Here is a 27,273-nt window from a genome sequence, read left to right on the forward strand (position 1 = left end):
AACAACACCTCCACATTTCACACGTTCGGGCCGGACCAGCCGGATCTTATTTCTCCTCCATATATTTAAAAATTTGATGGCTTGTGGAATAAAAGTCAGATTGGACTCGTTAGTCACACACCATGAAAGAAGAATGACTATTTGTGAAACTACAGATTTTAATGTGGACGTCGTCTATGATTCAGACAGTTTTAGCCCGTTTTTAGGTTGTTGTTGTTGTTGTTGTTTTTTACAATCAAATAAACTTTATAAACTAATTACTTACAAGACATTGTAATTTGACAAACATGAAAAATCTGTAAAATTACATTTAAGCAATGATTTACCTTTTTTCAGTCCACCTATTGTTTTTTTGTATGAAAAAAAATTGCAGATATCTGTTAAATAATCCGATTTTGAGCTCATTTTTGTGGAGCAAAAATAGTTTACGACGAAACAACGTAAAGGAACGGAGGGGAAACCCAGTTAAAGACATTTTTTTTTACAGTCTAGATGTTTTCACATCAGGATGTTTCTGCTGAATTAAAGAACAAGTTAAAAAGACACCGTGAAAAACTAAAATTAGGGATTAATTACTCTAAATATTAAGCATCCAAAATCTTTGCTTAAAGTCAAGTAATACATAAATAAAATCTCTGCTATCGAGTGTTTACGGTTGATTCAGATCATTTAGAAACACAATAACTTCACAGCACTGACAGAATGAGCTTCACCTACACTCATCTAGACGACATCTGAGCACTAAGGAGTGCGTCAAACTTTTTTTTGGGAGTGAATTAAAGTGCAGCGTTGATGGAAAACTGAGGCCATTGCAAGGAAGTGATGAAATTTGGGTTATTTATGGTCGGATCGCCGACACCCTGCAGCCAGCGAACTCCTGTGTGAGTGAAACGCTGACGTGAGCACTACTCGTATTAGATGAGTGATTGAAGAAGCTGATTAAAATGTCATTAATTTTCTAGGTTTGGTCATTAACCAAAGTGTGAGGCAAGTTTAAAAACAGAGGTGCTAAAAGAAAAAAACAAAACAGAACCACTGAAGTCAACTGAATGGATTCTCCGGGACCTTATGGGGCAGATTTTACAGCCGTCCATCCAGTGATTGTTGACATATTTTAGTCCAACAGATCAACATTATTATCTTCTGAGGCCAAACTAAACTTCTGATGCTACACACAGTGATGCAATTTGATAAAACAATTCTTCTGGAAAAGGAATCTGACTGAGATAAGCACATGAAGGGTTAATTTTTCCCTGAACCTGATAAAATAATCAAACACAGTAAGTGCATGTGGGCTTTAATCTAAAGATTCTCTCAGATCGGACCCTTTAAAGGAGTTCTCTATAATCTCAGCTGTAGGAGGACTTTTCAGAAGCCAAAGCAACACAACACACAGACTTGACAGCATCTTGTTTTCTCTGCAGATACAACGAACGGCTCTCTGCAACGACGGCAGGCTCTCCTCGGTGCCCGTGGGACTGCCGGACAACATAGAGGAGCTCCAGCTTAACTACAATCAAATTGAAACACTACAGGACTCCGCTCTGCTCCATTACCCCTCACTAAACGCCCTGAGCTTAGCTTGCAATCGTTTGGTGAAATTAGAGCGAAACACTTTTCAAGACTCAAAGTTGTTAAAAAGCCTCAACCTGGCGAACAACGACCTTCGGATCGGCTACCAGGAGAGCAGCCTGGCATTAAAGAAGCTCCACGGTCTCACAGCTCTGGATCTCTCTGAAAATAAGCTCGAAGATGAGATGGCTGCCACTCTCCTCGAGAATCTAACATCTCTAGAGTACCTCAATCTCTCCGGAAACCTCTTGCAGAGAGTGGACGAGGCCTCGTTCAAGGACCTCCACCAACTCAAAGAACTGGACTTGCAAAGGAACATTATGTTCGAGATCGACGGCGCCTTCGACGGCAACTCCAAACTCCAGCGGCTCAACTTGGCCTTCAACTATCTGCCCTGTCTGACAGACTTCCACATGACTCAGCTGGTGGTCCTCAACGCCAGCCACAACATCATCGAGTGGTTCATCTCCAGGCAGGACCTGAACGACACCTTCCAGCTGGAGACGCTCGACCTATCCAACAACAAGCTGCTCTTCTTTCCCTTCCTGCCCAGCCACAGCCGTCTACGGAACCTCTACCTGTCCCACAACGTCATCAGTTTCTACGAACAGATGGCGCGCAACGTCACGTCCCCGAACTCCTCCACCACCGTCGAGTTCTACAATCTGAAGAACTACATGGAGAACGTGACCGCCCAGTTGTGGGACGACGACCTTCACGGCGACACCTCCTCTCTAGAGATTTTAGACCTGAGAGGAAACCAGGTGGATTACTTCCCTCAGGGATTCATCCAGAAGATGCCGGCGCTGTCCAGACTTCAGATGTGCACCAACTGCCTGGAGACCTTAAACCTGACGTCGGAGCAGTTCACCGGCAGCTTGTACGAGCTGGACCTTAGCAACAACAGGCTGAAGCAGGTTTTGGCGGACGAGGCGGCGCTGACCGCTCTTAGCAACTTGACATACTTTAACCTGAGCCTGAACGGTCTGGAGAGGCTACCGGCGGGACTGTTCTCCTCGCTGCCAAGCATCCGGTCGGTGGATCTCAGCTACAACAACATTGACGTTTGCCTTTCGGAGGAAGCTGAGCTCACTACACACACTGTTTCATCCTGCGCAGATTGGAAGAACATCGCATCCTTAAGGCAGCTTTACCTTAAGGGATGCAACCTGAAAAGAATTCCAGACTCTGCGTTCACGGGTTTGTTGTTGACGCACTTGGAACTGTCCGACAACCCCGGACTCAACGCCCAAGAATCAATACAGAGCCTGAGCAGAACGTTGCAGCATCTCGGCGTGGGGAACACTCACATGCACGGCTTCGACTTCTCCCACCTCCAAAGTCTGAAGTCTTTGAACATTTCAAAGAACTCCCTCGCCCACCTTCCACCTTCGCTTCTCAGCCTCGACCTGAAAGTGCTCGACTTGAGGGACAACAGGCTGCCCACTATCCACTCGGCTCACGCTGCCGCGCTAGCCCCCAAACTTCACACCGTTTTCCTCACAGGAAACCCGTTCAACTGCTGCCAGACGGAGTGGTTCAGGATATTCGAGACAACAAAGACGATCAACATGTTCGGACAATCGGAGATCGAATGCGAGGATCTCTTCAGGACGACGCACAGCGTGGCGCGCTCCGAGTTCTTCTCCTGCGACGAGGAAGGCGGAGAATCTGTGTTCTGGTACATTTTGCTCCTTGTGCCGATGTGCGTTTCGTTCCTGGGGGTTTCTCTGATCGTCTCCCTCACCTTCAAGCCCACAATGCTACAGAAATCAATCAAGAAGAAATGCTTGAGGCCCACGTCTTACTGATACTTTATAAACCCTACATGTAGCTACGACTTTGTACAGTATGTTATTGAGAAATGTAACTGAATGTATGTTGGAAATAAACTCACCTGACTGTAAAACCGTCGACAACAATGCAGTGTTTAAACTAAAGGCGTGCTACGTATTGTTCAGTGAAGTGTGACTGAAAACCAGCCCCTCATCCTGATACTCAGATGCAAAAATGTGGCTGCGCTCTTGTGGGACTCAGTGTGTGTGTGTGTGTGTGTGTGTGTGTGTGTGAAGATATGCAGAAGTGGTGTGATGCAAGCTGTTGCTATAAGCAGCAGAGGAAACATGAAATTTCCTGTTTTGCTAAGATGTGCAGCAACTGCCCAGTTCTGTATCTCAGAGAGGAGGGGTTTGAGGTTTCCTTCCCACCACTGAGACTCAGATGCATCGCCCAAATTGAATTCCAGAACGTCTACACCCAGTTCGTCTTGACCCCCCGTATCGATTCCCGGCCGTCTGCCCTGCCGTGCACGAACGCAGCAAAAGTTTAATGTCGCGGCACGTGGTTTAAATACATCTGAGACGAGGGGCAGAGAGAGAGAGAGCGCTGCATGGCACCGAGAGGAAGAGCTGTGTGATGTGTGCAGCTGCTCACGAGGCTGGTAGCTGAGCGAGTCACTGTACACGGTGCTGGAGGCTTAACCAGAAAGCAACCAGAATACCGCTGTGGTGATGCTCATGGTCATGGTGGTTGGAACATAAAAAGAGAAAGCAGAGCGAAGCTTTGCCAAAAGCCTTGAAAACATCCCTGTTTTTTTGTTTTTGCATATCCTCCAGTTGCCGGTCAGTACGTTACAGAATCAAAACACTTTCTTTTTTTTTAGTGTGTTTTCTTCTGAGCTGCAAAACACAAACCAGTGAGGCGTTAAGAAGGCGATTTGAGATCGCAGCTTCAAGGTTTTTTGGGGTTGAGTGGCATCAAGCTAAATGATAAGGAGTGTGAATGACTCACTCGTTTAACTCGAGCTAAACTACGAGAAAATGCAGAGACGCTCGCTGAGGTTTTCGGTTTCTCTCAGGAAATAGGCAGCGTGAAATATGAGATAAAGATGTCCGGGTGAGCTTTGTGAAAGCGAGAAGTGGACCTGGAGTGACAAAATGTTGACAGAATGGCTGAAGAGCCTGGTGACGCTGGGAAGGGAACTCGACGCCCAAATGTTTGAGGAAGCCGCTCTGGAGGCCGGTCAGAGATTGTTGACCAAGAGGAATTTTATTTGATTACTCAGCTATATCAGTTCACAAGTAAAAGGAGAGCTTTATAGAAAATAGGGTAGAAGTCACTCACACTATGGAAACAGCAAGTTAACAGGGTGGAGGTAAAAAAAAACAAAAAACACACACATTCAGCCCACATAAAGGATACATGAAGGCAAGTTAGCAGCATGCATGTATCTCAATGCAAACCTGCCACTTTAATGATGTTTCTATTTTTGCATGTGAGCCCAGCTGTGGTTACGGGGTCACACTAGAGGCTTGTTACCGGATGTACGCCACAAAAGCAAACAAGTGCTCCTCACAGAAACTACGGTGCGTTCGCAGCTTCTCACAGATAAACGGAGAAGTGAAATCTGAAGTGCAGCGGTACGATGAGATTCATCTGACATGCTTTCTGGCAGCAGGTGATCACTGCGGTGCATCAGAGCTGCAGCCTCGATAAAACACACCTGGACGCGTTACACCAGAAGTGGTCGGGGGTTGCGTGAGATTAAGTATGCCCCAGATCGCGCTGAAGAGGTGTGACATAACAGGGTTTTGTCTGCAAAGTCTGAGAAGGTTAGAAACCGTGCATGATCGTGCAGTGAGCAGTTTGTGTTATGACAGCTTCGGTTTGTGCAAAATGCAAATGTGCACGATCACAGTGAGCACGTTAATCACACAGACTGTACATGGAATATGAACACAGTGATGGTGATGTCACATATTAGTTTGTGGACGACCGTTTTTAGGCCTCAAATTAGATCTGATGGAGAACTCAGCAATCCAGTAACAACCTGTCAATCACACAGTAGTCAGACAGACGCTGCTTTATTGTCTGTTTTTCTCTAAATGCGGCCATTATTTACCGCATGACCACCATGCCGTACTAAAGGTGGCTTTAAACTTGCAATAGAGACCATAAACTCATTAGGAAAATGTTTACTGAGGTAACGGATTAAATGAGAAGTCGGCTCGTTTTCTCATAGACTTCTATACGAGCAGAGGAGTGGCCCCCTGCTGGCCACTGAAGATAGCGCACGACTGCATTGCCTTCACACTCCAACGCTGTTTGTCTTTTATATACAAAACATAAACATAATCATGGTTTTTTAACCCAACTGAAAACTGTCACCTGTTAGTGGCGCCTAAGAAACTTTCTAGAACTGGGACATGAATGCTTGTGCTAAATTTCATGGCAATTCGTATATTTTGCTCAAAAATACACGTCAACATGATAATAGTGCTGCAGAAAAAGTCAAGGAATCACCAAACTGAGACCATGAATGCACACTGAACAAAAGTGTAAGTGCTGCATGCTGATGTCTACTGTTTGGAAAAAGGTCAAACTTTGTAAACTGTGCACTTGACATTTTTAGGCTGTTCATCCGATGAGTCAGTCCACACCCTGGTCAGGTGTAGCTTTAAAAGACACAGTGACTATAAAAGGCCACCTTAAAATGCAGCTTTATCTTATTACTTTATGAGACCAGGACGGGCTGCTGGCTGCTGGATTCTGCCATGCTAGTTGGAGGCACTTGAATATCCACAGCTCCATTATTTGTCCCCAAAGAGATCGTTCCAGACAGCACGGTACAACATGACGCTCTGGATGTCCAACCGCATGATTCTCCAAACTGTCAGACAATTTCACCGAGTCGTTTGGGAAAAGTGGGACAACGTTCAGCTTCACGACTCTCTGCATCACAGACTCGTTACTGACTTGTGATTTCTGGTCTTTGACCCAAATCTACGGTGGCCGGGAAGTGACAAAACAAATTTACAAATGGCGAAACACTTTTACAAGTAAAATCAACCGGAAAGGGAATGTACCAACTCTGGGATTGAACCGGAAATGGTAACGGGGAGCGGCCAATAAGAGTTGTTGTTGTCTTTTGTGGAGTTCATGGTGACCCAAGATGGACAACGACCGAGTGATGTTTGGCCCGTTTTGTGGCACACATGAGCCGATTACCACGTCAGTCCCAGAGTCGGTACGTTCCCTTTCTGCTTGATTTTACTTGTAAAAGTGTTTCACCACTTGGAAATTTGTTTTGAACTTCCAGGCCACCGTACTAATCTCCGTCTGACTGTTATCATCTCCAACGTAGACGTACCTGTTTAATGACATCCATCGGAACAACAAATTCTTATTCCTCTACATTAAAAGAACATGACATTACATGCTGCATCTATATTCTGTTTTTGTTCTCCTGTTTGCTCCAGTCCCTCTGCTGCATACTTCAGCCAGATACTTCACACCTTCAGTAAAATCAGCTGGCGGCTCAAGAACATCAGCCAGAACCGACTGACTGAACCGTCTAGCAGTAGGTGTGACAAAAAACAAAACTAAATACATAGCGTGTAGTGAAAACATGTCTGGTTCATCATCTCACTTCACTGTTTCAGCAGCTTTTTTTTCGTCTTTTCATTCTGAGTTTCCTGAACAAACATCTCACCTTCCAGCAGGTTTGTCATTTTCTAGAATGTGAAACTGTCTGACGGGAAGTTCTTCACACGTTTTTCATCGATATTTACACTTTTCTTTGTCTGTAGCTTGTGTAGTAGCGACATGAATTAATCTGAAAGACGGGTCAAAGTGCTTTTCAGGAGAGAGAAGGATCGGTGTCGCAAATTCAAACAGTCAAACTCAACGATATCCTCCATTATGTGACCGATCACAGTCACAAGCCCACTGAGTTACATGTAGAACTAATCTGCCTTAAACGTTGTGGTCAAAAACCTACAAAATGACTATTAACCAAAGTTAAGAACATATAAAACTACAAATTCACAACAAATCCAAAGAATCCTGATGAAAAGGCATTTAGGAGAGAAAGCTTCGTTCAAGAAGGCCGAAGGTCAAACGGTAAATGGAAAACGGTAAACATAAAAATAAGGAATGATGAAGGAGGAAGTGTTTTTCTCAGGCAGGCTATCTCTCATTATCTGTGTGAATTAGTTAAAGCTGACTTTATCTCAGAGACACAAACGTCTAGAAGGTGTAAGAAGCGACCATCACTTGTTTGGCTGCTCTCTCCGCTCCGTGGCGACGCTTTAGTTCGACTCCTGTTTCTGCTGCATATGGAGATTTTCTCTTTCACTCATTTTTTAGCATCACACTTTTAAAAAAAGGGCAAAAGGCAGCGCAGACTGCTGAGGTCAGGGGTGAGCGGTTGCGTGCTGTAAAATGAAAATATGTAATGTGATGCACAGGCAGCTTCTCAGTCAACAGGCAGTTTGCAAAACTCCACTTCCTCTTAACCCTTCCTGCTCTGATGACAGGCAGAGCGAGACCTTTGCACTGGACTAGCATGAAGGTGGACTCGGCCGAAGGAAAACGGTAAATATGCTGAGCTGTGTGGTACTAACAGCGCCGAGCGAAGCCGTGCAGGGTTACTGGTCGCACCGCCACATGCGTTTAACTGGTCGTGTAGAAAATGCTTAAATAATAGAAACAGAAACAAGCGAACTTTTAAACTTCTGCTGCGTCATCTGTTTAAATCCAACTCTGGCTTTGTGTTGCAGCCCATGAGCCCTCCGCCGTCACAGAACATTTCTAGTTTTTATTTTCCTCCTCTGCAGAACTACTCGCGAATAACGGGTTGAATTTGTACATTTTTGTTTGAATAAACTGAACAAATTCTTCTTGCACTTTGTTATGAACACCTCCAAGTGTTATCCACGTTAGAAAACTGGAAATCAGAGCACGTGGAGGAGACTCAGGACTGACACACAGTCGGTCACACGGTCATTTTATAAAACAGCAGACCGGCTTTCTGTTGGACTCGGACTGGAAACACGTCACACGGCCACGAAACAACAACATGATGAGAAGAGACGGATTCAGAAACACTGAGTTCAGAACAACTCAAACCTGAAGTGAAAACGAGCGGCTGCTTCTTCAACCTGCTAAACTCAGCTGCTTTCTGTTTAAACCAGCCCAGTCGCCATCTTGATTCTTCAACTTTTAACCCCAGTTTCGAAAAAATTGACGCCCTCAAACCAAAATATACGACATAAAATAAATAGAAATAAAGATTTTACACCAAGAAACTTCAGTAGGACCCAAACAAGCAGGCGAATAAACGTTCTGTTACTTAAAAAAAACTCTAAATTCAGCTGTTTATTATCATGAAAAGCACAAGTTCAGCTTTCTGACAGGTGCTGCTCTCAGACTGGTGGCGTCTCTTGAATAAGGTTGTTTTTAGTTCAGTGTTTACGTGTCCGCAGAGTTCAGCTTCACAGCGTTCAGGTCTGAAAGAGTCCAAACAAAGGTTTGTGGGTATTTTTGTCGCCATGCAGCTGAAGTGATGATCTATAATGTTGATTTAGGTTCTGGAGTGGATTTTTTCCATCACCTCTGTCAGAAAAATATATAATCCCAAAGTTATCTTCAACAAACAATATAAAACGTAGTCGTGCAGCAGCTGATGTGTCCACACAGGAGATGCACGCTGAGATCTTTCAGCAGTGAAAACATCCACAGTGTGTCAGTACACAGAACCGACAGCAGAACTTTAACACAGCGTCAGTGGATTCTCAAAGTCCATCCATCCATCATCTCTACACCTTAATCCTCAGTAGGTTCATGGGGGGCTGGAGTCTATCCCAGCTGACTGAGGGTGAAGGCAGGTTCACCTGGACAGGTAACCAGTCTATCACAGGGCTACACTTAGAGACAGACAACCAAGCACACTCACATTCACACCTACGGACAATTTACAATCACCAATTAACCTCAGCATGTTTCTGGACTGTGGGAGGAAGCCGGAGAACCCGGAGAGAACCCACGCTGCACGGGGAGAACATGGAGACTCCACACAGAAAGATCCTGGGTGTCCTCACCAGGGACGTGAACCGGCGACCTTCTAGCTGTGAGGGGACGATGCTAACCATTGAGCCACCTTGCAACACATTCTTAAAGTCTCAGAAGTAAAATACAAACAAACAAACCAACCAACAAACAAACAAACAGGACAGACTTTAAATCAATAAATACAACCCAGCGCTCATGTTAAGTACTGTAAATTCCATGTATTTCTTATTTCCTACAAAAACTGTATTTTATTATTTATGCTGCATTTTTTCTCCTTTACTAAGTTACGTATGAATTATCTTAAAATGACAGTAATTATCTATAATTATGAAGCTCTTTATATAAAGATATAAAGATTCAACACTTTTAAAATCAGTTTTATATTTATGGATACTTTTAAAAACAGACAAACTTTTCCACAACAGCAGAAAACCCAACACCACTCCAGTGTGTGTTCATCACTTTCATGGATTCAAAAAACTCTCCTTGTAGAATAAAAATGTGACACAGTCGAGCTCTGATGACATAAACGAAGCTGTGACTTGTTCTCATCTCCTACCTGGAGGATTCACTTTGACCTGCAGCTCTGTGGATTTCTTCCTTCTACTGGTTTCTATCGATCCTGCTCATCTCTGCTGGGGATAACGGGAAAGTTCTGCATTAACAAAATAAAATATAAAACATTTTTAAAATTATATTCCATGTTCACAACTTTTTTTTCCACATATTTCACTTTTACACACAACTTGAAGTGTTGGATGAATCCTTCAGCTACATTATACACCTGTTTTATATAAAGATTATAAGACATTTACGGTTTAATTATTTCATATTATAAAAATTGATTCATTTATTTAGTTGTCAGAGGAAATCATATGAAACCAGAAGGTATTTCTGTTTCTGGGGACATTTTAGAGACAGAAACACTCCTTTAAACTCTTTTTCTTGAGGAAAACACAACATAAATCTTCATAAATTCACAACCTAATTTGTCATAACTCCAGCTTTTAGTCTCTTGGACTCGTGTAAAATGAATTCATATAAATGTTGTGTCTGTGCACTCTGTCAGGGCCTTTTAATGTGACGAAGCCATCGACTGCAGGACATCTTAAGTAAAACGTTCACTGCAGTCTGACGTCCTCGTGTGCATCACTCACCTTCTCCAGGTGAAGAACTTACACCTAAATACTGACCGAGGTGCACCTTTACTACCAAACAAGGCTCTAACCGTGGCTGCTACTGACAACTACGAAACTAAAGACATGAATTTGCTCTGCAGGTTTTTATTTTATAAAGCTGTGCTCTGAAAGGAGACGTTCAGGTAAAGCTAAAGCTGATCCTACTGCACACATTATTCCACCCGGTTCAGCAGGTCTCCCTTAAATGAAGACTTTCCATCAAACTGGGTCACTGTTCTGACTTATCGTCTGGGGAGTTCTGGTCCACAGCTGCTGGCGCTGCAGCACGAGGCTCCGCCGGGAGAGGAGGAAGTCGCTGGGGAGTGGATCAGGAGAGAGCTCAGAATAACACCGGGGTGGAGGGAGGCTTCGCTTTGGAGCGTTTGCTGAAGAGAGATCGATTAGAAGTCAACAGGAAGTCACGAAAAAATAAAAAATATGTGTACAGTCGTCCTCAGATGCATTCATAGCCTCCATTAAAGAAGGAAAATAATCACTGAAATAAGCTGAAATCGACAGAAGTAATAATAAATAAAAAAAATTATAAAAATCATGGCGTTGCTTTTGAATTGTGGTTCAACAGAAATATTAAAGAAAAAAAAAAACAACAAAAAAACAAACCTGATGGGACCTAATATCAGCAAGGTTCTGTAATCTGACCAGGACTGTTTGGTTTTTTATTTTTTTAATTATTCTTTTCAACCACAATTCAAAAGCAACATCTTATTTCACTAAATTATAATTTATCAAATTTTTATTTATTATTACTTTTTTCAGTTTCTTGTTATTTAAGTGTGAATTTTGCCTTTTCTTTGATGGATAAAGGGTCTGAATACATTTAGTTTAGGGCACAGTTTGGGCCACTCTGTCAGCGTTTGTGTTGCTTACTTCACCTCTCAGTCTTTCTCATTCCTCGTATTTGCTTCGTGGCTGCTGTTAATCTGTTCAAATGACAAACGGAACACGTTTAAAGTAAGAGTTTGTTTTTGTAGATGAGCGGGACACTTGTGCACCACTGAGAGTTCAACAAGCAGAAAAATGGTGAATATATCAACCTGTAAGTGCACCAAAGGGGATTTATCTCCTGAAAAATGTGCATTTTCTTTTGCCTTTACAGCACTTTTTTGTTGGTTAATCACCTATTGTGCATGCTGTTCTTTATGTTTTTCTTTTAAAGCCATTTTACTCAAGTAGAAGTGAAAATAGAAAGTTTCTCAATCTCACATTTCTGCCAGACGTGACATGGTGGAAACACTGGGACGGATCCCGTTGGCTGTTCTGCCCTCTAGTGGCTCCATCAGGTAGCATGAAAGTGAAGCGCACGTCTCACACGCATGAAACCGCAGAACACGTGTACGTTTAATGCATCGTATTGTATATTTATTTTACAATTGTATGCAATCTTATCAGGTACACACAAACAACAACAACAAAAGCAGATGTGTAATAATAATAATACACTTAAATCTCCCAGAAAGTAACAAAACATTTATGTGGAGTTGAAATGCAGGTTTTAGGGAAACCGATGGAAGCTCGTTAGTAAAAAATAAAAAAGTAAAAGTCTTTACTTTCAGGGATTTTTTTTTCTTCTTTTTTTCCAACAACAAAGTCGAGTAAAACCAGACAAACATCACGAATGTCACGTGTATTTCTGAAAAATACACAATTTAATAATTTAATCGGAGAAAGTATTTCTGAAATGTGGAGAAGCTGGTTTCCAATTCTACAAGTATGAGGGTTGAATACTTAGAGAGGAGGCTGAGCGGACAGTCTCAATACTGCTGGCGTAGCTGCAAAAAAGGCTTCTATGTGAAGGCAGGTCACTGGGATGTAAAGGCAACACGGTGAGAGTCTGATAACTGCCTCGGCTGATAATCACACCGTCCAGTCTGGTGAACACAACACGTACAGTATGGTGCATGTTTAGGAGAACAGCTGCTGTTCCGTTAGATCATCAATTATAAAAAATAAGACTTAAAAATAATCAGCATCCACTTCAAACTGAAGTGCTTTTGTTTTTGCAATTAAAAAAAAAGATGTGTCACCACCGTTAGCGGTGAGGGAAGAGAAGAAAACAACAAAAGCATTCAGGTCGCCATCTGAGATACATGTTGTAAACAAACGGTTGTTGTTTTTTTTTTAAGTTACAGTTTGGGAGATGTTCTGGCACATATTTCAGGTCGCACGGCATCAAACACAAAGAAGCGGGTTTAGGAAATGTACTGCAAAAGAAAAGACGAGGGAATGGGTCCGTTTGCTTTCCCTTCGCTCGCGTTTATTCGTTCCTCCACGAGTCCGCTACGAGCGAGACTCTGTTCCTGACAAAAAAACACTTCTCCTTCTAAAAACGGCTGAATGGAAGAGAAAGTGAGGCCTGTCCCTGCAACATGATATAAATATGAGATCACAGCCGGTTACAGAGGGCTGGAGACGGGTCGGGCTTCAGTTGAGCAGCTCCAGGTAGGTGATGGGCACTTTGCCCTTCTGGGTTCCTCGCTCGCCCATCAGCCAGTCTGAGTCCATGCCTGGGACGCTGCTGACGGTGATCACCTGGAAGGACAGGATGGGTTCAGCCATTATCAAGTCTCTGTATCATCTATCAGCCGACATAGTGAGCACTTTAATCAGCCCTGTGGACTGTTTTCCACTGGTGGTGCGACGTGGTTGTAGATCCTGTTATTATCAGAAGCAGCGTGGGCTCACAAAACGCAACCGTGGACTGGAAAATGTTTAGCTGGCAAATGAGGTAATGCTGGTTCATTGTTAATCAACCACAAGCTTGTAATGGACAGTTCAGATCTTTTCCAGGAAAGGGAGTGGCGTATGTTCCGCTGAGCAGAGGCGACTGCAGAGAAAGTGGATCGTATGTTTACACAGGACGCACAGAAAACAGAGGAAGTTTGGATTCAGACTGGGCTTCTGAATCTTTTCAGTCTTTAGATTGAATGGAGACACCAACAGAGAATGGCTGCTGGTCCTGGAGAAACTGCAGTAACAACATTTGCACTTCAGAGTTTTTCTCAACAGTCATAAATTGAACTGATCAGTGACTATCTGGCGCTCACCTCGTCGGCCAGCAGGGACAGTTCACTGCTGCTGGCGGCGTCGTAGTCGTACAGGACTCGGGCTTTGCGGCTGCCGTTGGAGCTGCGCAGTTCGCTGAATCCGCCCGACGCCGTGGAGCTGCCGCGGCCCGCCGACACGCTGGGCAGGGAGGCAGACACCGGTAGGGTGGGCACCGAGATGCTGGCCCCGCCAGACACCGAAGACTGGTTGTTGTTGGTGAACGTGGAGGGGAAGCTGAGGGAAGGGAGAGGAGGAGGAGGAGGTGATGAGCGCTGATAACCGTGGACCGGCCGTGGGGGCTGTGAAATTTTCCTGTTATCTCTCACTTTAAAGCGCTTGACTCCTCTGTGACCTCATTTAGTTTCATCAATATTAGTCATTTTCCTTCTTCGCCAAAAAAGTGAGAACTTTTCGCGAGCCTGCGTGAACTTTCTCAGCTTTGATCACACGAGGATCACAAGAACATTCGATGCCTCAGTTCACAGGAAGAGTGAGAACGTTACCCACTTGAGAAGGAAATGAGAAAAATAAGAGATAAGGACGGGACGACTTGATGTTCCCTGCAGAATGAAATGAGTAAGAACATAATGTCAGCTCTGTTTGGAAAACACTCGTGTGTGTTTGTTTCCTCGAGAGCTGCTCCAGAGGATCTCGTGTTTCAGAAAAGCTGTGACATTTTTCTAAACAGTCGGGCAGCAGCATGAGAAAAGCTCGCTGTACGGAGTTATTCTAAAAAAGGCAGGAAGCGGTGTTTCACCTGCCGAGCTGCTTCTGCAGATCCACCATGTACTGGTAGCACTGTGCGTAGTACGTAGTCTGGGCCTCCACGAAGTCGTTCAAGCAGCGTAGGTGGTGTGCCTGGAAACACATGACGACAAACAGCATCTCAGCTGAGCACAAACGACTAGAGGCTTTACTACCAAAAGGAGGCAGCGCTGTAGTCATATTTGTTGGTGATATTCGTTGGGCTGTGTTACGTACGTGGGTGCTGCTGACGCCTTCTAGCAGCAGTCGGGTGATTTCTGCCTGACGGTCGAACTCGCTCTGGGTCATCCTGAGCTCCTGCTCTGCCTGAGAACGAAGACGTACCGTTAGTTTAGAGAACAGGCACAAATACACACCATGAAATGATCTAAACAAGCAAAATCTTCACAAACAAAATGGAAAAGTGGTGACAATCAAGGCACAGACCAAAGGAAATACAAAAACAACAAAGAAAAACGGCACATCTTTGCATTGCTGAGAGCCCAGAAGGTGTTTCCACCTCCGAGTCTGAATAGTATTTGTTGCTAAAGCTTCTCTGATTTTAGACAAAAACCATCAAATTAAACCGTAAATCAACAGTTTAAATTTTGCTTTTCGTCTCTGTTTGGGAGTTTAACATGACACGGCCACAAGGAGACAAGATCAGGGACGTCAGATGTGATGATAAGATAACAAGACTTACAGGAACAACAAGGAAAAGGACACAGCATCTGAATGTGACGTTTCTGTCCTACGGGAAACGTTTCCTTTTCTTCATACCGGGCCAGTGATTCAATAATGGCTTGTTGAGACTTTCTAAACATGTGGACAATGGTCTCGCTGTCCTGCTCCCTCCACAGCTTACATTAGAGGCCGGCAGAGAGCTGTGGAGGAAGGGAAGCCTCCGCGATTCTTTAAGGACCCGTCCACAAGGATTCAAGGTTTCCCGTGAGGTACGGCGGTATGTGTCGTGGAGGAGATGGAGGAAGAGACGGACGGCAGCTGTTAGGGGTTTGTTGTGTGTGTGTGTGTGTGTTTGTGCTCAATTCAAAGATGGCTCCAACATTCCACTCACCTCTGTCACTTCCTCCGCTCACATCTGCTGCTTGGCGTTTTGAAAACAGTGACACAGTAGTTAGAGCTACAGCTGCTGCGAAGCCACAGCCAACACAACACATCCTGACACTTAGAGTGAAAGCGAGACAAGAGGTGCGTTCTGACAAAACCACACTCAGCAGGACCGTAGGGCATGAAATACTTCTCATCCCGAAGCCTTCATGCAACCCAAACCGCTTCAGATTTCCTGCAACGCCATCACTGGAGCGCAGATTAAAGAAAAGAGCCGGCGCTGGTGTTAACCAGAAGAAACTACTGTTTACGGCTCGAGTGACACTTTCTTTCTCGTGAGGGAACTTGTTTGCTCAAATATTGTTGACAGGACACAAAAGTGTTTGTAGAGATTAAGCACACGATGTAATGTCAACACCGAGCAGACTGTGGAAAAGATTTAAAAAGAATATTCCAAGGAGAACAAAATAATAATTTTGCAACCTGAAGACCTGAAAGTTACGCTCATGGGGCCAAAAGCAACTCATTTATTGTAGATTATCTCTGATATCGTCCTGTGTTTAATGTCCATCCTCGGCTCTGACATGAACCGTTTAGAGATGATGCTCCTGTGTATTAGTTCTATGTTGAGTATATGTGTCATCCATGTCCTTACCGGCACACCCTCTGCTCCTGATGCAGCCCGGGCGGGGCGAGCAGGAGGTTAGGTGTTTGTTGCTTTTAATGATAACGTAATGAAGTATGAGGTCATTAGAGATTTAATCTTCTGCAGGCATTGTTAACTGGAATCCAGGGAGCTAACTCGTGTTTCCTCGCTCCTCCCCCCCATCCGGAAATTCTTCCCCCTGAGCCTTCATTCAAGACTTTCCAATTCTTTAAATGCACCTCATTGAGAGGAGAGGCTCTTAGCGGAGCTGAGAGCGAGGACACGCCGGCGTGCGCTGCCCCTCACATCCTCGCTGGGAGACGCCGAGACACGAGGAAGAGCTGAGAGCGTGGGAACCGAGGAGGCAAAGGGAGCCACAGTCTAAACCGGGGGAGTCTTACAAAGTCAGATATGCTCGACTGTTTAGGAGCAGTGATGAAATAAAGTATTATGTTTGCAAGAAGAGAAACTAGCAGGGACTCACGAGAAAAACTGAGGTCATATTTCAACATTTCTAAGACACTTCAAAAGTCATTTGCTGAAATTGTATTTTCCTCATGAACGGCCTCAAGACCCCACTTTGTCTTCATTTGTTTCTTCCACATTACGACACACCAATAAACACATCCTGCTCACACACACCTGGAGTCACACTTTGGTGCAACGAAGAGTTAAAATCTGAATCATGTCCAAAGAACACGAACACAAAACAAAAGATAAAATGAAGACGACTCTCTGCAAAAAAACAAAGAGGAAGTCTAAACTTCCCATCATTGCTCATGTGACTGTATGCGAGTCACAAGAGATAAAATGGTCAGCCTCGTGTTGTGTAACTTAGTGTGTCGGTGGTGTGACTTCAGACACAGGGACAGCGGGACACGCCCTGAGAGCTTCTCTTCCCCCAAAAGGAAGTTGGCTAATGATTTTGGCGAAAGGAGAATTAATCAGCATTAAAACAGTAAACAGCCACATGCACAAACGACGGCGTAGCGCTGACGATGATTTGTGTGTTTGTGTACTCACCGCAGCTCTAGCATCAGTCATCCTGGCTTTCTTTAGTCTGGTTTTGGCTGCGTCCAGATCCAGGCGTTTGACCTGCAGCAGCTTCCGCTCTTTCTGGACACGAGTCACGACACAATAGCACCCTCAGAAATACGATTCTCAGCTCGGAGCTACGCATAATGTCAGCTTTCATGCAGATGAGGTTTGTGGTTTGTCTTGGCTTTCATCAGGCCGTTTACAACAGACTGAGGGTGAAATATGTAATTAAAAGGTCTTATGTTGCACCAGAAGTACAAAAAAGGGAGACTTAGGATTGACTGTACCTGAGCAAAGTAGTTCACAGAACACTGAAAACAGTATATTGTTCATTATTTAGCTTCACACAATAACAGCATCAAACTATTTTCTAGACTTGTGAAATCCATGTCTATCTACAAACTGATCTGGCCTGAATTTTTGCCTTAAAAGTATTTTTTAACCTCACTGAGCGACTGCAAAATGATGAGTTCAGTCATCAAGCACTTGTGTTGTGAATTAGTCCCACATTGAAGTCCAGCGAACTGATTCAAGATCTGCAGCCAGAAGCCGAACTCACCAGGATGGTTTTAAAGTCGCCCTCCAGAAAGTTCCTGAAAGGTGTCAGGAAGTTGATGGCAGAACTCTGGATCAGCTCCCGCTCGGCTCCTCCGATCTGCTTCTCCGTCTCGCCGCATTTTATCAGAGCGTTTCCTGTGATGGTCAGCAGCAGATATAAACTCCCAAAACAACACGGAGCAGAAGAAGATTACGCAACGTGGAAAAGCCTGAAGATTTGTTGACTACCACACTCGGAGTTACTAATAAGCTACGGCCACAACTGAAGAATGACATGGCCGAGGGACAACTGGCAGGGGATGGTGCTTAAATCACAACAGAGTGTGGTTCAGAAAAGCCTTTACTCAGTTTTACAAGTCTTTGTGAGACAGAACGCTGGCATGCAAAGAAATGCTCAACAACAACAAACCCCTTATAACTAGAGGCTTTCAGTGTTTTTTGTCGGGGGAATACTGTCGGGGAGGATTGTTGTTTGTCAACCGGCTACTTTGGTTTCATGAGATCAACTATCTTCTTTGCTGCCTTTGCAGATTTTAAAAAAGGGAAAGTTTTCAAATTTGAATCAGCAAAGCCACAGGCAGAGTCGAACAGCTTCAGCGATGTGTTTCTGTGGAGCACTCACCGTAGGCAGTCCCAGGACCAAACTCATTTCCGGAGTCGATCATAGACTGGCCCAGCAACTCATGGTTGTTCATCCGCGTGGGGGCTTTTTTCTCCAGTTTCTCATACACAAACTCTTCTAGCCGAACATCTGCAGACGAGAAAACTCAATTACAAAGTCATAAGACTACAGTGAGGGAGCGACGCCGGTCCGAGAAGCCTCCGAACTGCCTGACTTAAATTTGCAAACAGAAGCTTTCATTATGACGAGAGAGAGTTCAGGATTTCTCATCTGAAACTGATTTGATTTGTTTCATGTTACTTTGTCATGTGAAAGAACAGACAGCTCATCAGTGGCGTGTTTTATGTGGACACAGGAAAAGTGGAGCGAAGCCAGTTTACCGTGTCTAAGACGGTTACACAAGACCGCAGCCACCAGATGGTCCGTCGGTGTTTGTTGTGTCTGTGCTGCTGTTGTGCTGCAGCGATGTGGCGTCGTGGTGCGAGCCGAGGAGGATGCACAGCTGAGCTTACAGACACCCTACCTACGGATGTACGTCCAGCACCCTCTCACAGATGTTTGGCATTTTTTCGTGTGACCCTTAGTGGCACACACCTCCTAAACTGAGGGGTTATTGGATGCTCTTGTGGGCTGTTTTTTATGATAAAAGCAGCACATAAATAAGCTGGTAATGGGCTTGTGGGATGAGAAAAGTCAGCGGCATGAGGTTGACACACCTACGAACAAGGTTGGGCGTCTTCCTGCCCCGGATGGGGGGCTTAGGGTGGGTACCTGCCCTGAGCTGCAATGTGACAGCATTGTGGTTGACAGGTTCATCAGAAAGCATGGGCTTACTTGGGTTGGGCTGTAGTAAGACCTCTGTCTGCTTCATAATCCTCTCTGTCCATTGCTTGGTGTTCTCAGCTCTGATCAACAGGTTCTCCAGGTGGGCATCCAACTCTGTCTTCTCAGCCTGGCCAAGCTTCTCTTCTGTAAACTGCAAAAAATACAAATAGAAGTGTTTATAGAGGACACAAATTGTCTGAGAGCACAAGTCTGAGGTGTCGCTGATCAACTAACGTTAGCAACGTTAGCCTACAAAACAAAAGTTGCCGCTATCGGCTCCGGTTGATGCCTTTAATCAAATCGATCCCGAGGCCTGCATTGATGGATATGTTGAACAACTACAACATTTTTGGGGTTTGTATTAAGCTTGAAGTATGTCTGGTGTTGGTAAATGCACCCTGCAGTGTAAAAGAAAACAGCTAACTTAAAAGGGGTCTCACTTTTAGGCGATAACGGGCCACTTAGCTACACAATAACAGCCACGGTAACGCTAGCTGTTTAGCAAGCGAGCTAACGCTACCTGACTGCTTGAGCTAGCGGCTAACGTCGGTTAGCAACGAACTTCAACGGGTGAACTTACTTGTACCGCGCGGCTCAGGAAAGTACCGGCGTCTGCGGCGAGTCGCCTCACATTAAAGTCCATGGCACGGCGGTGGGAAAAGAAACACGAAATACAATGAACTAGCTAGTCGCACACTCAAATGTCCATCCCTACGGAAAATGTCATTGAGGCAACTTTTTTGTCAGAGTTCCACCCAGCTGTTGATCCAGACAAAGACGATGTACCGACGAGATAACTCCCGTCCCCAACCTAGCATGACAGCTAGAAGCTAATACTACGCATGCGTATTGCGAAATACGCCTTTAAAGGAAAAGTGGGCACTAAAAATGATGTGAGTGTAAGAATCTGTGTTTATCGCTTTACGATACGAGACACGCTGCAAAATATAAACAATATAGACGCAAGTTTGATGTGTCAGAACAGGCAACCACTACCCGGAGTACGGCGAGTTAAAGCGAACACGGAAGTTAGCGGAGGATTTCGCTCTGGCGTCGTGTGTCGCTCTCTGACTCGACTAATCTTTTGTTGCATTCAGGTCACGCGGAAATATCACAATCATAATAAAGCGCATGAAGAAGGAAAAAAGTAATTGGGAAAAAATATCAAAATATCTGCAATAGTAGCGTAAGAAATGCGACCACCATGGCCAGAGAAAGTTGTTCATTGTGTGTTTTTTTTGGATGTTTTGTGCACAATATTCTGCTGCAAACAAATTGTCCTCAGTGGTATGAATACATTTTTGGTTTTGTGTTGTATTGGGACAGTTAAAAGTGGTGTGAAACCCTTGGTGTGATAGTATTTTCCCTCACAAATTCATGCAACACCCACATTAAAAACATTTGGCACTAGCACGTTAAACAAAAGTAAACATTAAAACTAGATTTTTATTTTTTAAAATTACATTAAGACACGCTACTTTTAAAAATAGAAATGTGGATGCTGAACGACCTAGCATTAAGGACACAGTGAAGGCATTATTTGCGCAGGCTCTTTCTGCATTTATGACGATCATCTGCCCTGAACTCTTGAACTAACACCCATCGGTTGTCACCATTCACACCCTTTACTATTGATTTGTTCCTGTGCTGACAGCTGTTTCAACGGGAATTAATTTTTTCAAGCAGTATACGCCATCCAATCAGTCGTAGTTGTTTATAAACTTGATTCTGACACTTTCCACCTACGACAAACACATGGCAAAGTTTTTATTTTTAATATCTATGTGCAGCGGGAGAAAGAGAGGGACGAGGGGTGTCTGCGTTTGGTCTTATTTGCAGCAGCCGTGGTTGGACTTTGTAATGAAGATGAAGTTAATGTGCTCACTTCAGGGAACCAGGGAGAGATTCTTTACATCCTTGTAGGTCAGTTGCTCAATCACCCAACATTCATCCCTGATTACTTTGCGCGCCCCATCCTCAACACAATATCTTTAGCAGACCTCTCATCTGTTTTAGAAAAATGTCTTGAGAATTTTTTTTCTTCAGATTTTTAGAAAAACAAAAACACTCTTCGGGCCTGGATGTAATTATGCCAGACTGAGCTTGCTACCTGCTGTGTGGGAGGAAGTCAGGCAGAGAGAGAAATCCAATGACTTCCCCTCTGTGGGCTTCCAACACACCGTCAGCCACAACCTTTCCACTCACCTAAAGGGTAGCTCCAAGGTTTTTTTTATCCAAACATTTGTTCCTGTGCGATAGACAACAGTGGGTTCTTACATATAGTCCAGCCAAGATAACAGTTAATACCAGCTTCCATTAAGACATTGATTTACTGTGTTCACTCTGCTTTAATAAGATTGAAGCACTGCCTATTCATCACTTGTCAACAAGTAGGTATAAGCTGTAAAAGCAGCTGCAACAGTAGCCTGCACGCAGCACTTTTTAATAACCACACCATGTCAAAGATATTAAGGCTTTGGCAATGCCTTGTGCTTGGCCAACTTTCAGAAGTGCTGGGGCGGGTGCTTTAAACATGCAAATATGGAAGTCAGCACTTTTGGAAAGGCAGAACAGCTCCTTTGAGGGAGGAATGAGTTGCAAGTCTCTGGTCGTTCCAGTAGTAAATCTGTGTGTATCTGTTCTTTCACTTCGCGAAAACAGAAAGTTCTCGGAGGAATAATAACCTGCTGAAGCTTGACATCGACAAAATGACTTTCTCATCATCGAGGCTTCCTGACGTCGCAGCGAAGAAGATAACAGAACATGCTGGTCACATAAAAGTTTTTTTTATTTGAGAATATGTTACCCAAACCTTCACTTTCTAACATAATGCAGCTTTGACAGAGCAAATGGATTCGAGTTTCATTCAGCACCAGGCTTTAGAATGCGACTGTCATGGGTCGCTGTGTCAAAGAACATCTGTAAACTCGAGAAAGTCTTTAAAAACATCAATGAAATGCAACTCTCCACACTCTATAAATACTTGAAGTTGAATTCAGGGTAAAATTAAAGACGAACACGACTATTGCTGCCTTTTTTTGACCACGTTTTCGGCGAGCTCCAGCAGCAGAGGGTATCTGAGCGTCCTCTCCCTCCACGACTCTGGGATTCCCTGGAGGCCGGTCTGAAAAAAACAAAACATCAAGACAACAGCTGAAAGCATCACGAAAGCACAAAGCTCTCAGAATATCTGCAGTCTTAAAAGGAGCAAACACAGACAACAGTATGCGAGAGGATCTATTCTCAGGTGCCGCTGACAAAGTAGATTTAAGGTGAAGCTCTGCTGTAAGTTTGTTGGACATCAGTGAACAAGTACGAAGCGTTTTCCCGCCGTCAGTGCTGCACGTTACGGCCGCATGAGCTGTGACTTAAAAGTGTGCAAGTATCAGTGCATCGCCATCTGGAAAACTTCACACTCAAGTGGTATCGCAGATGTACGAAGCTCAGCTCATGTCTTCTTGCCATGGTAACCACAGACTCCAGCTACGATACAAGTCTTACACATCTGATTTGCATTACGATGAAACAAAATCAAAACACCATTTTTTTCTCTCCCTTCTTTTGCATAAACAATCAATAAAAAGGCAATCTATCTGGAATGCAAATCCTTTTCCTCCTCTTATTGATTCCTATCGCTGGATAACGGCCGCCCTCTACTCCGGCAGTACCTGTGCTCCAAAGCAGGCTCCTATGAAGGAGGCTCGGCTGGCGGTGCATCCCCCGCAGCGCATGGTGCTCCTGACTGCTTCATCCAGCTGGTTCAGCGTCAGGACTCCATGAAGCGCTCCCTGGAACGCACCAGGCAAAGCTGCACAAAAAAAAGACAGACTGATGATAACAGATGATCTGAGTGAAATCCAGTCTGGAGATATGATGTGATGTTATCACTGCCTCTTAAAACTCCTTTACTTGTTTGACGTTGTTAACTTTATGATATAGTAAAGACTAGAACGGATCCGGCAGAAGCAGAAGTCTTCACGTGTACATTAAGGATCTCAACCTTTTAGCCCCGTAAAACCCGAGACACTCGGCTCAGCGGGAAGGGGAAAATGAAAAGGGAAGGAGGAGGGGAGACCATTAGTCAGGAGATCAAAGGCGGGAGGACCCACTAACGGATACACTGACAGGACGGATGTGCAGGCGATGCCAAGTCAACAGACCTGAGTCCTGCTGCTACCTACTGGCTTACCTCATGTGTTTGTGAACACAGCAGGTATGAGCTGTTGGGATGCCTTGGCTAAGTTGTCCTTCACCTGGTGGATATGAGCTTTAGCAGAGAAACAGGAAGAGAGATAAAACACTTTATTGTTCAAACACTGGAACCCATTTTGGCTCTGAGTGCACACTGCATCATATTATGCATCGTTATAGATGTAACGGGGGTGGACAAATCTGTACTTTATTTAAGGATGGTCATATTTATTTGTGTTTATTTTGACCAAATGTCCCCAAATGTTGGTTTCAGGATTTAAAAAAGGTTAAGAGAAAACTGGAGAGCAAATTAGCAAATAGTTCCTGCTTCACCCTGCAACGTAACCCAACGAGATGGACAGTTTCTGCACACTGGAATGCATGTTAAACTGCAGCGTACAGTAGCGGCAGCTGCAGGCGTGCTCATAAAACGTCTTGTAAACTCCCACAAAGTAAACTTTAAGGGCATTCTGAGCGCCTAATGGTTAAGACTCCTACCAGCAACATCCAAGACTTGATTGCAAAGATGTTTAGTATTGTTTTCTGTCCATGTCTACACCATTCTACCAATTAATGCCCTTTGACTGACACATGATCGAGTGTTATCAATCTTCTGATGCAACTCTGTGCAGGACAGTAAAGTAGCACAACTGTTCCCTTAAATGTCAAAGTGAACAAACCACTAGACTCTTACCAATGACAGCCCTGTCCAGCTCCTGAGGGTTCTGTCTCTTGGAGTCGTTCAGCTGCGCCAGAACTGCATTCAGAGCGTTGGGGTCTGGACCATTCAGAATGAAATGCTCCAGAAACCTTTCACACAGTACAAACACAGTCAGACAGGTTCAGGATACCGTTTCCTGTCGTGACATCTGTTAGGACCGTCCCTCACCTCGCTGCAGCCAGCGTCATAGCCACACACATGTCGTTGTTCTGGGTGACCCGGAGGGCTTTCTCCACTTTCTCCAGCATCTCGGGTCGCCCGGCGAACATGGCCACCACCGGAGCCAACTTAGTGACTCCATCCATCTGACAGTCCACGTCACAGCCTCGTAAAACACATACGCAAAGATTACAACATGAAAATCACAGGCCTGCAGAGGGCTGTGCACTTATGGGATCTTTACCAGTTTCCTCTTTGCCAGCATCGACATTTCTGAAGAAAGCCTTCAGGCTCCCGTTCCTCCACGGGCCGTCGATGGGCAGAACGGCTTTGGGACCTGACGAACACAAGAAATGGCTTTTTTTTTTAAAGGGGAGTATGAAGGAAGAGAAGAGGAGAGAAACACCTCCTTTCTGCTGTAGCAGTTGAACTCTCTGTAGGTGGAGCTCTTTTCTTTGTCTGTTCAGCCGTGATGGCTATCACTGCCCACGATGACGCAGCTCTTCTTATGTTATCCCTGAGCCACAAAGCCATCTGCACTTTACTGTACCCAAAGGTGCCCTGTGGTGTTATGGTGATATACTGCAGCACTGTATTTATATGACATCCTGACAGTAAAAAAAGCAGCAAATATTCAAAGTGCTGGACACCAACCAAGAACAGGGAAGTCTGACTGTATGGAACATTTTCCTGGAGAGGGAATTCCCCCGTCAGCAGGTAGAAAAAAACACTCCACAGCGTTATCGGACAGCAACAGAGGGGCTCACAGCCTTCTAGGTATGTTAAGCTGCTCATTAACTAATATGGAAATCACAACATCGACATATTGTTTAGTGAAGTTATGTAACAGGCGGACAGGTACAGCACCTCCTTTCTTTCTGTAGGGATCATTGAGAGGCAGATCGTACACAGTTCCCGGACCAAAGAACTTGTAGATGCGCTTGGTCAGGTCGTCCACGTCCACATCTGCAAAAAACAAGCTGCATCATCAGAAGAACGTTTACATTTCTGTTACTGGCGTGTTTTAAAGAGCGAGATGGAACTGGTTTGTTCACTATATTCTACACACAAGTCTCTTAAAGGTGGTTTGTGTCGCAAAATAGAGCGATAGTTTGGAGAAATGTGATTATTTGCCAAGAGTTAGAGCCGTAAATATGACCACACTTAACAAATAGGAAACCTTAGCAGAGGAAACAGCTAGTTTTGGACTTTCAATCCCACCGTATAACATATAATGTCATTTAATCCAAACTAAACAAACTGTTATATGGCTTATGCGCAGGACTCTGACCTCCTTTGGCTTCATATTTAACATACAGACACTCTACGTAAGGGTAAAGCTTGATTTTTGATGAGTCATGCTCCATAAACTACAAGAATCATCATCGTTTCATATGATTTGCTTATCGTATCAGTATAACTTGTACTAAGTTGTATTGGCAAATAAGCTGCCGCAGCGTGTTGGCAGGCTCTGAGAATACCGTGTTTGCATATGACACATAGCTGCTGCCCGTCTGGGTGGATCTCAGTACCTCCGCACTGACTCAGTGACTCCAGCAGGACGTACGCCTGGTCTCCATAGCAGGTCTGCTCGCCCGTTGTCCTGCGGTAGAAAGGATTCGCTGACTGAGGCCGAAACTCTGGACAGGGCTCCAGATCGGAGAGGACTTCTTTCAGCCGGTCTGGGCTGTAGATCCAGTGCATGGGCTGGGCTGCACACACACACACACACTAGTTTTTTGTTTGTGCATAATCAGTAAATGCATTATATTGGGGAATCCTGACTCTAAACATGAATTACCTGCACAAGCAGCTACTGTTGGAATCACTCTTCTTATATGCATCATTATACGGCGTTAAGAATTAGATGTGGTTGTAAAAGTACGTTTATCAGAGCAGCTGTTGCAGAAACTCAGCTTTCATAACATTAAGTGTGAAATCAGCACGAGCTGTAGAAATGGAGGCACCACCCATGGGCTTTATCACCATCTGCAGATGTTGCTTATGGATAACTCTACCGGTTATGTTTCTGTGCAACGCTACACAAAAGCAGATTGGAAATGTCATGTTGCGCAACAGGCATTTAACTGTAAAAGGTGGAAAATACGACAAAAGCAATGCATTCAACACGTGTATCACATTTGCAGTATGAAAAATAACCATGACTACGGCGTGAAAGAGCAGAAAGGCCCCTGAGAGCATCCAAATGAGCAACAGGCACATGAATTATTAGGACACGGGAGCTGATGGAAGGAGACGTGGTTTGCCACATGAAAAACTCTGCTGCTAATTAACTCAGCTCCGGTATCTGCATCTCACACACTTTATCTTACCTGCTGCATCTGCCACTGCTGCCCCGATAATGGCCCCGATGGCTCTGTCTGCCGCACTCGAGGCCATCTGCTTTCATTACGGACGGACGGACGGCATGAAAGAGAAATGTGGAGAGGGTTTCATGTTATATTCAGACGTAACCTTTGAAAGGGCTGCCTGCATGAAAACCTGTAATTTTCATTAAGGAAATAGAAACGTAGCTCGACGTTGTGGTGGGAAACAGGGTCTAACGTAGCAGATGACACCATTACACATGAACCTTTAATTCAGTGTTTGCAATGATGAATGCAGCATATAGAATATCCCAACATAGCAGTTCTATTGTTTCTTTTGGTGAAATACTCATCGTGGAATCAAGCTTCCAACCATTTATTTTAATAGTAAAAAAAACAGTTGCCATGTTAACGAACACAGCACAGCATCAACTACATGTCACTGCTTAACATATGGTTAAAGGATTAGAGTTGTTCTGATGTATTCATGACTTTATGATCATTACCAGCACACTCTTTACGATTTAGTCGTATTGTTTTGTGTTATACTTAGAATATGACTGTGCATATCTTGTCATTTAATAGCCCAGAAGTTCCTAAAACGATGTATAATGCATCATGAAGAAGTTATATTAGCCTTGTTTGTCCTTACCTTACAGCCTGATCTTCACCTTTCAGCGTCCCACTTGAAGTGCTGCTGACTCAGT

General features: G+C 44.3%; 3 protein-coding genes across 3 annotated transcripts in view; 1 reads left to right on the forward strand and 2 right to left on the reverse strand.

Annotated features, from left to right (window-relative positions):
* Nucleotides 1-3,486, forward strand: part of nrros (negative regulator of reactive oxygen species) — a 6,385-nt gene extending 2,899 nt beyond the window's left edge. The window contains exon 3 of the mRNA XM_008280213.1: nucleotides 1,425-3,486. Within this exon, the coding sequence (XP_008278435.1) occupies nucleotides 1,425-3,383 (1,959 nt within the window). The 3' untranslated portion in view covers nucleotides 3,384-3,486. The remainder of the gene's footprint in view (nucleotides 1-1,424) is intronic.
* Nucleotides 3,487-12,191: 8,705 nt separating this feature from the next.
* sh3glb1a (SH3-domain GRB2-like endophilin B1a) lies at nucleotides 12,192-19,936 on the reverse strand. The gene is made up of 9 exons (XM_008280214.1): nucleotides 19,749-19,936; nucleotides 19,178-19,319; nucleotides 18,344-18,472; nucleotides 17,723-17,856; nucleotides 17,149-17,241; nucleotides 14,649-14,738; nucleotides 14,425-14,525; nucleotides 13,667-13,901; nucleotides 12,192-13,151 (listed from the first exon to the last, which is right to left on the reverse strand). Exons 1-9 carry the CDS (start codon nucleotides 19,809-19,811, stop codon nucleotides 13,044-13,046), a joined length of 1,095 nt encoding a protein of 364 aa, XP_008278436.1. The 5' UTR covers nucleotides 19,812-19,936; the 3' UTR covers nucleotides 12,192-13,043.
* A 2,002-nt stretch (nucleotides 19,937-21,938) lies between these two features.
* Nucleotides 21,939-27,273, reverse strand: LOC103356150 (crystallin J1B-like). Its single transcript, XM_008280215.1, is given in 10 exon segments — nucleotides 21,939-22,292; nucleotides 22,837-22,976; nucleotides 23,358-23,435; nucleotides 24,054-24,169; nucleotides 24,249-24,405; nucleotides 24,484-24,576; nucleotides 25,107-25,205; nucleotides 25,772-25,951; nucleotides 26,573-26,639; nucleotides 27,219-27,273. Coding segments are annotated over 9 exon segments (1,032 nt in total). The 5' UTR covers nucleotides 27,219-27,273; the 3' UTR covers nucleotides 21,939-22,190.

This window comes from Stegastes partitus, unplaced genomic scaffold, assembly GCF_000690725.1.
Source record: "Stegastes partitus isolate 25-593 unplaced genomic scaffold, Stegastes_partitus-1.0.2 Scaffold186, whole genome shotgun sequence".
Lineage (NCBI taxonomy): Eukaryota > Metazoa > Chordata > Actinopteri > Pomacentridae > Stegastes > Stegastes partitus.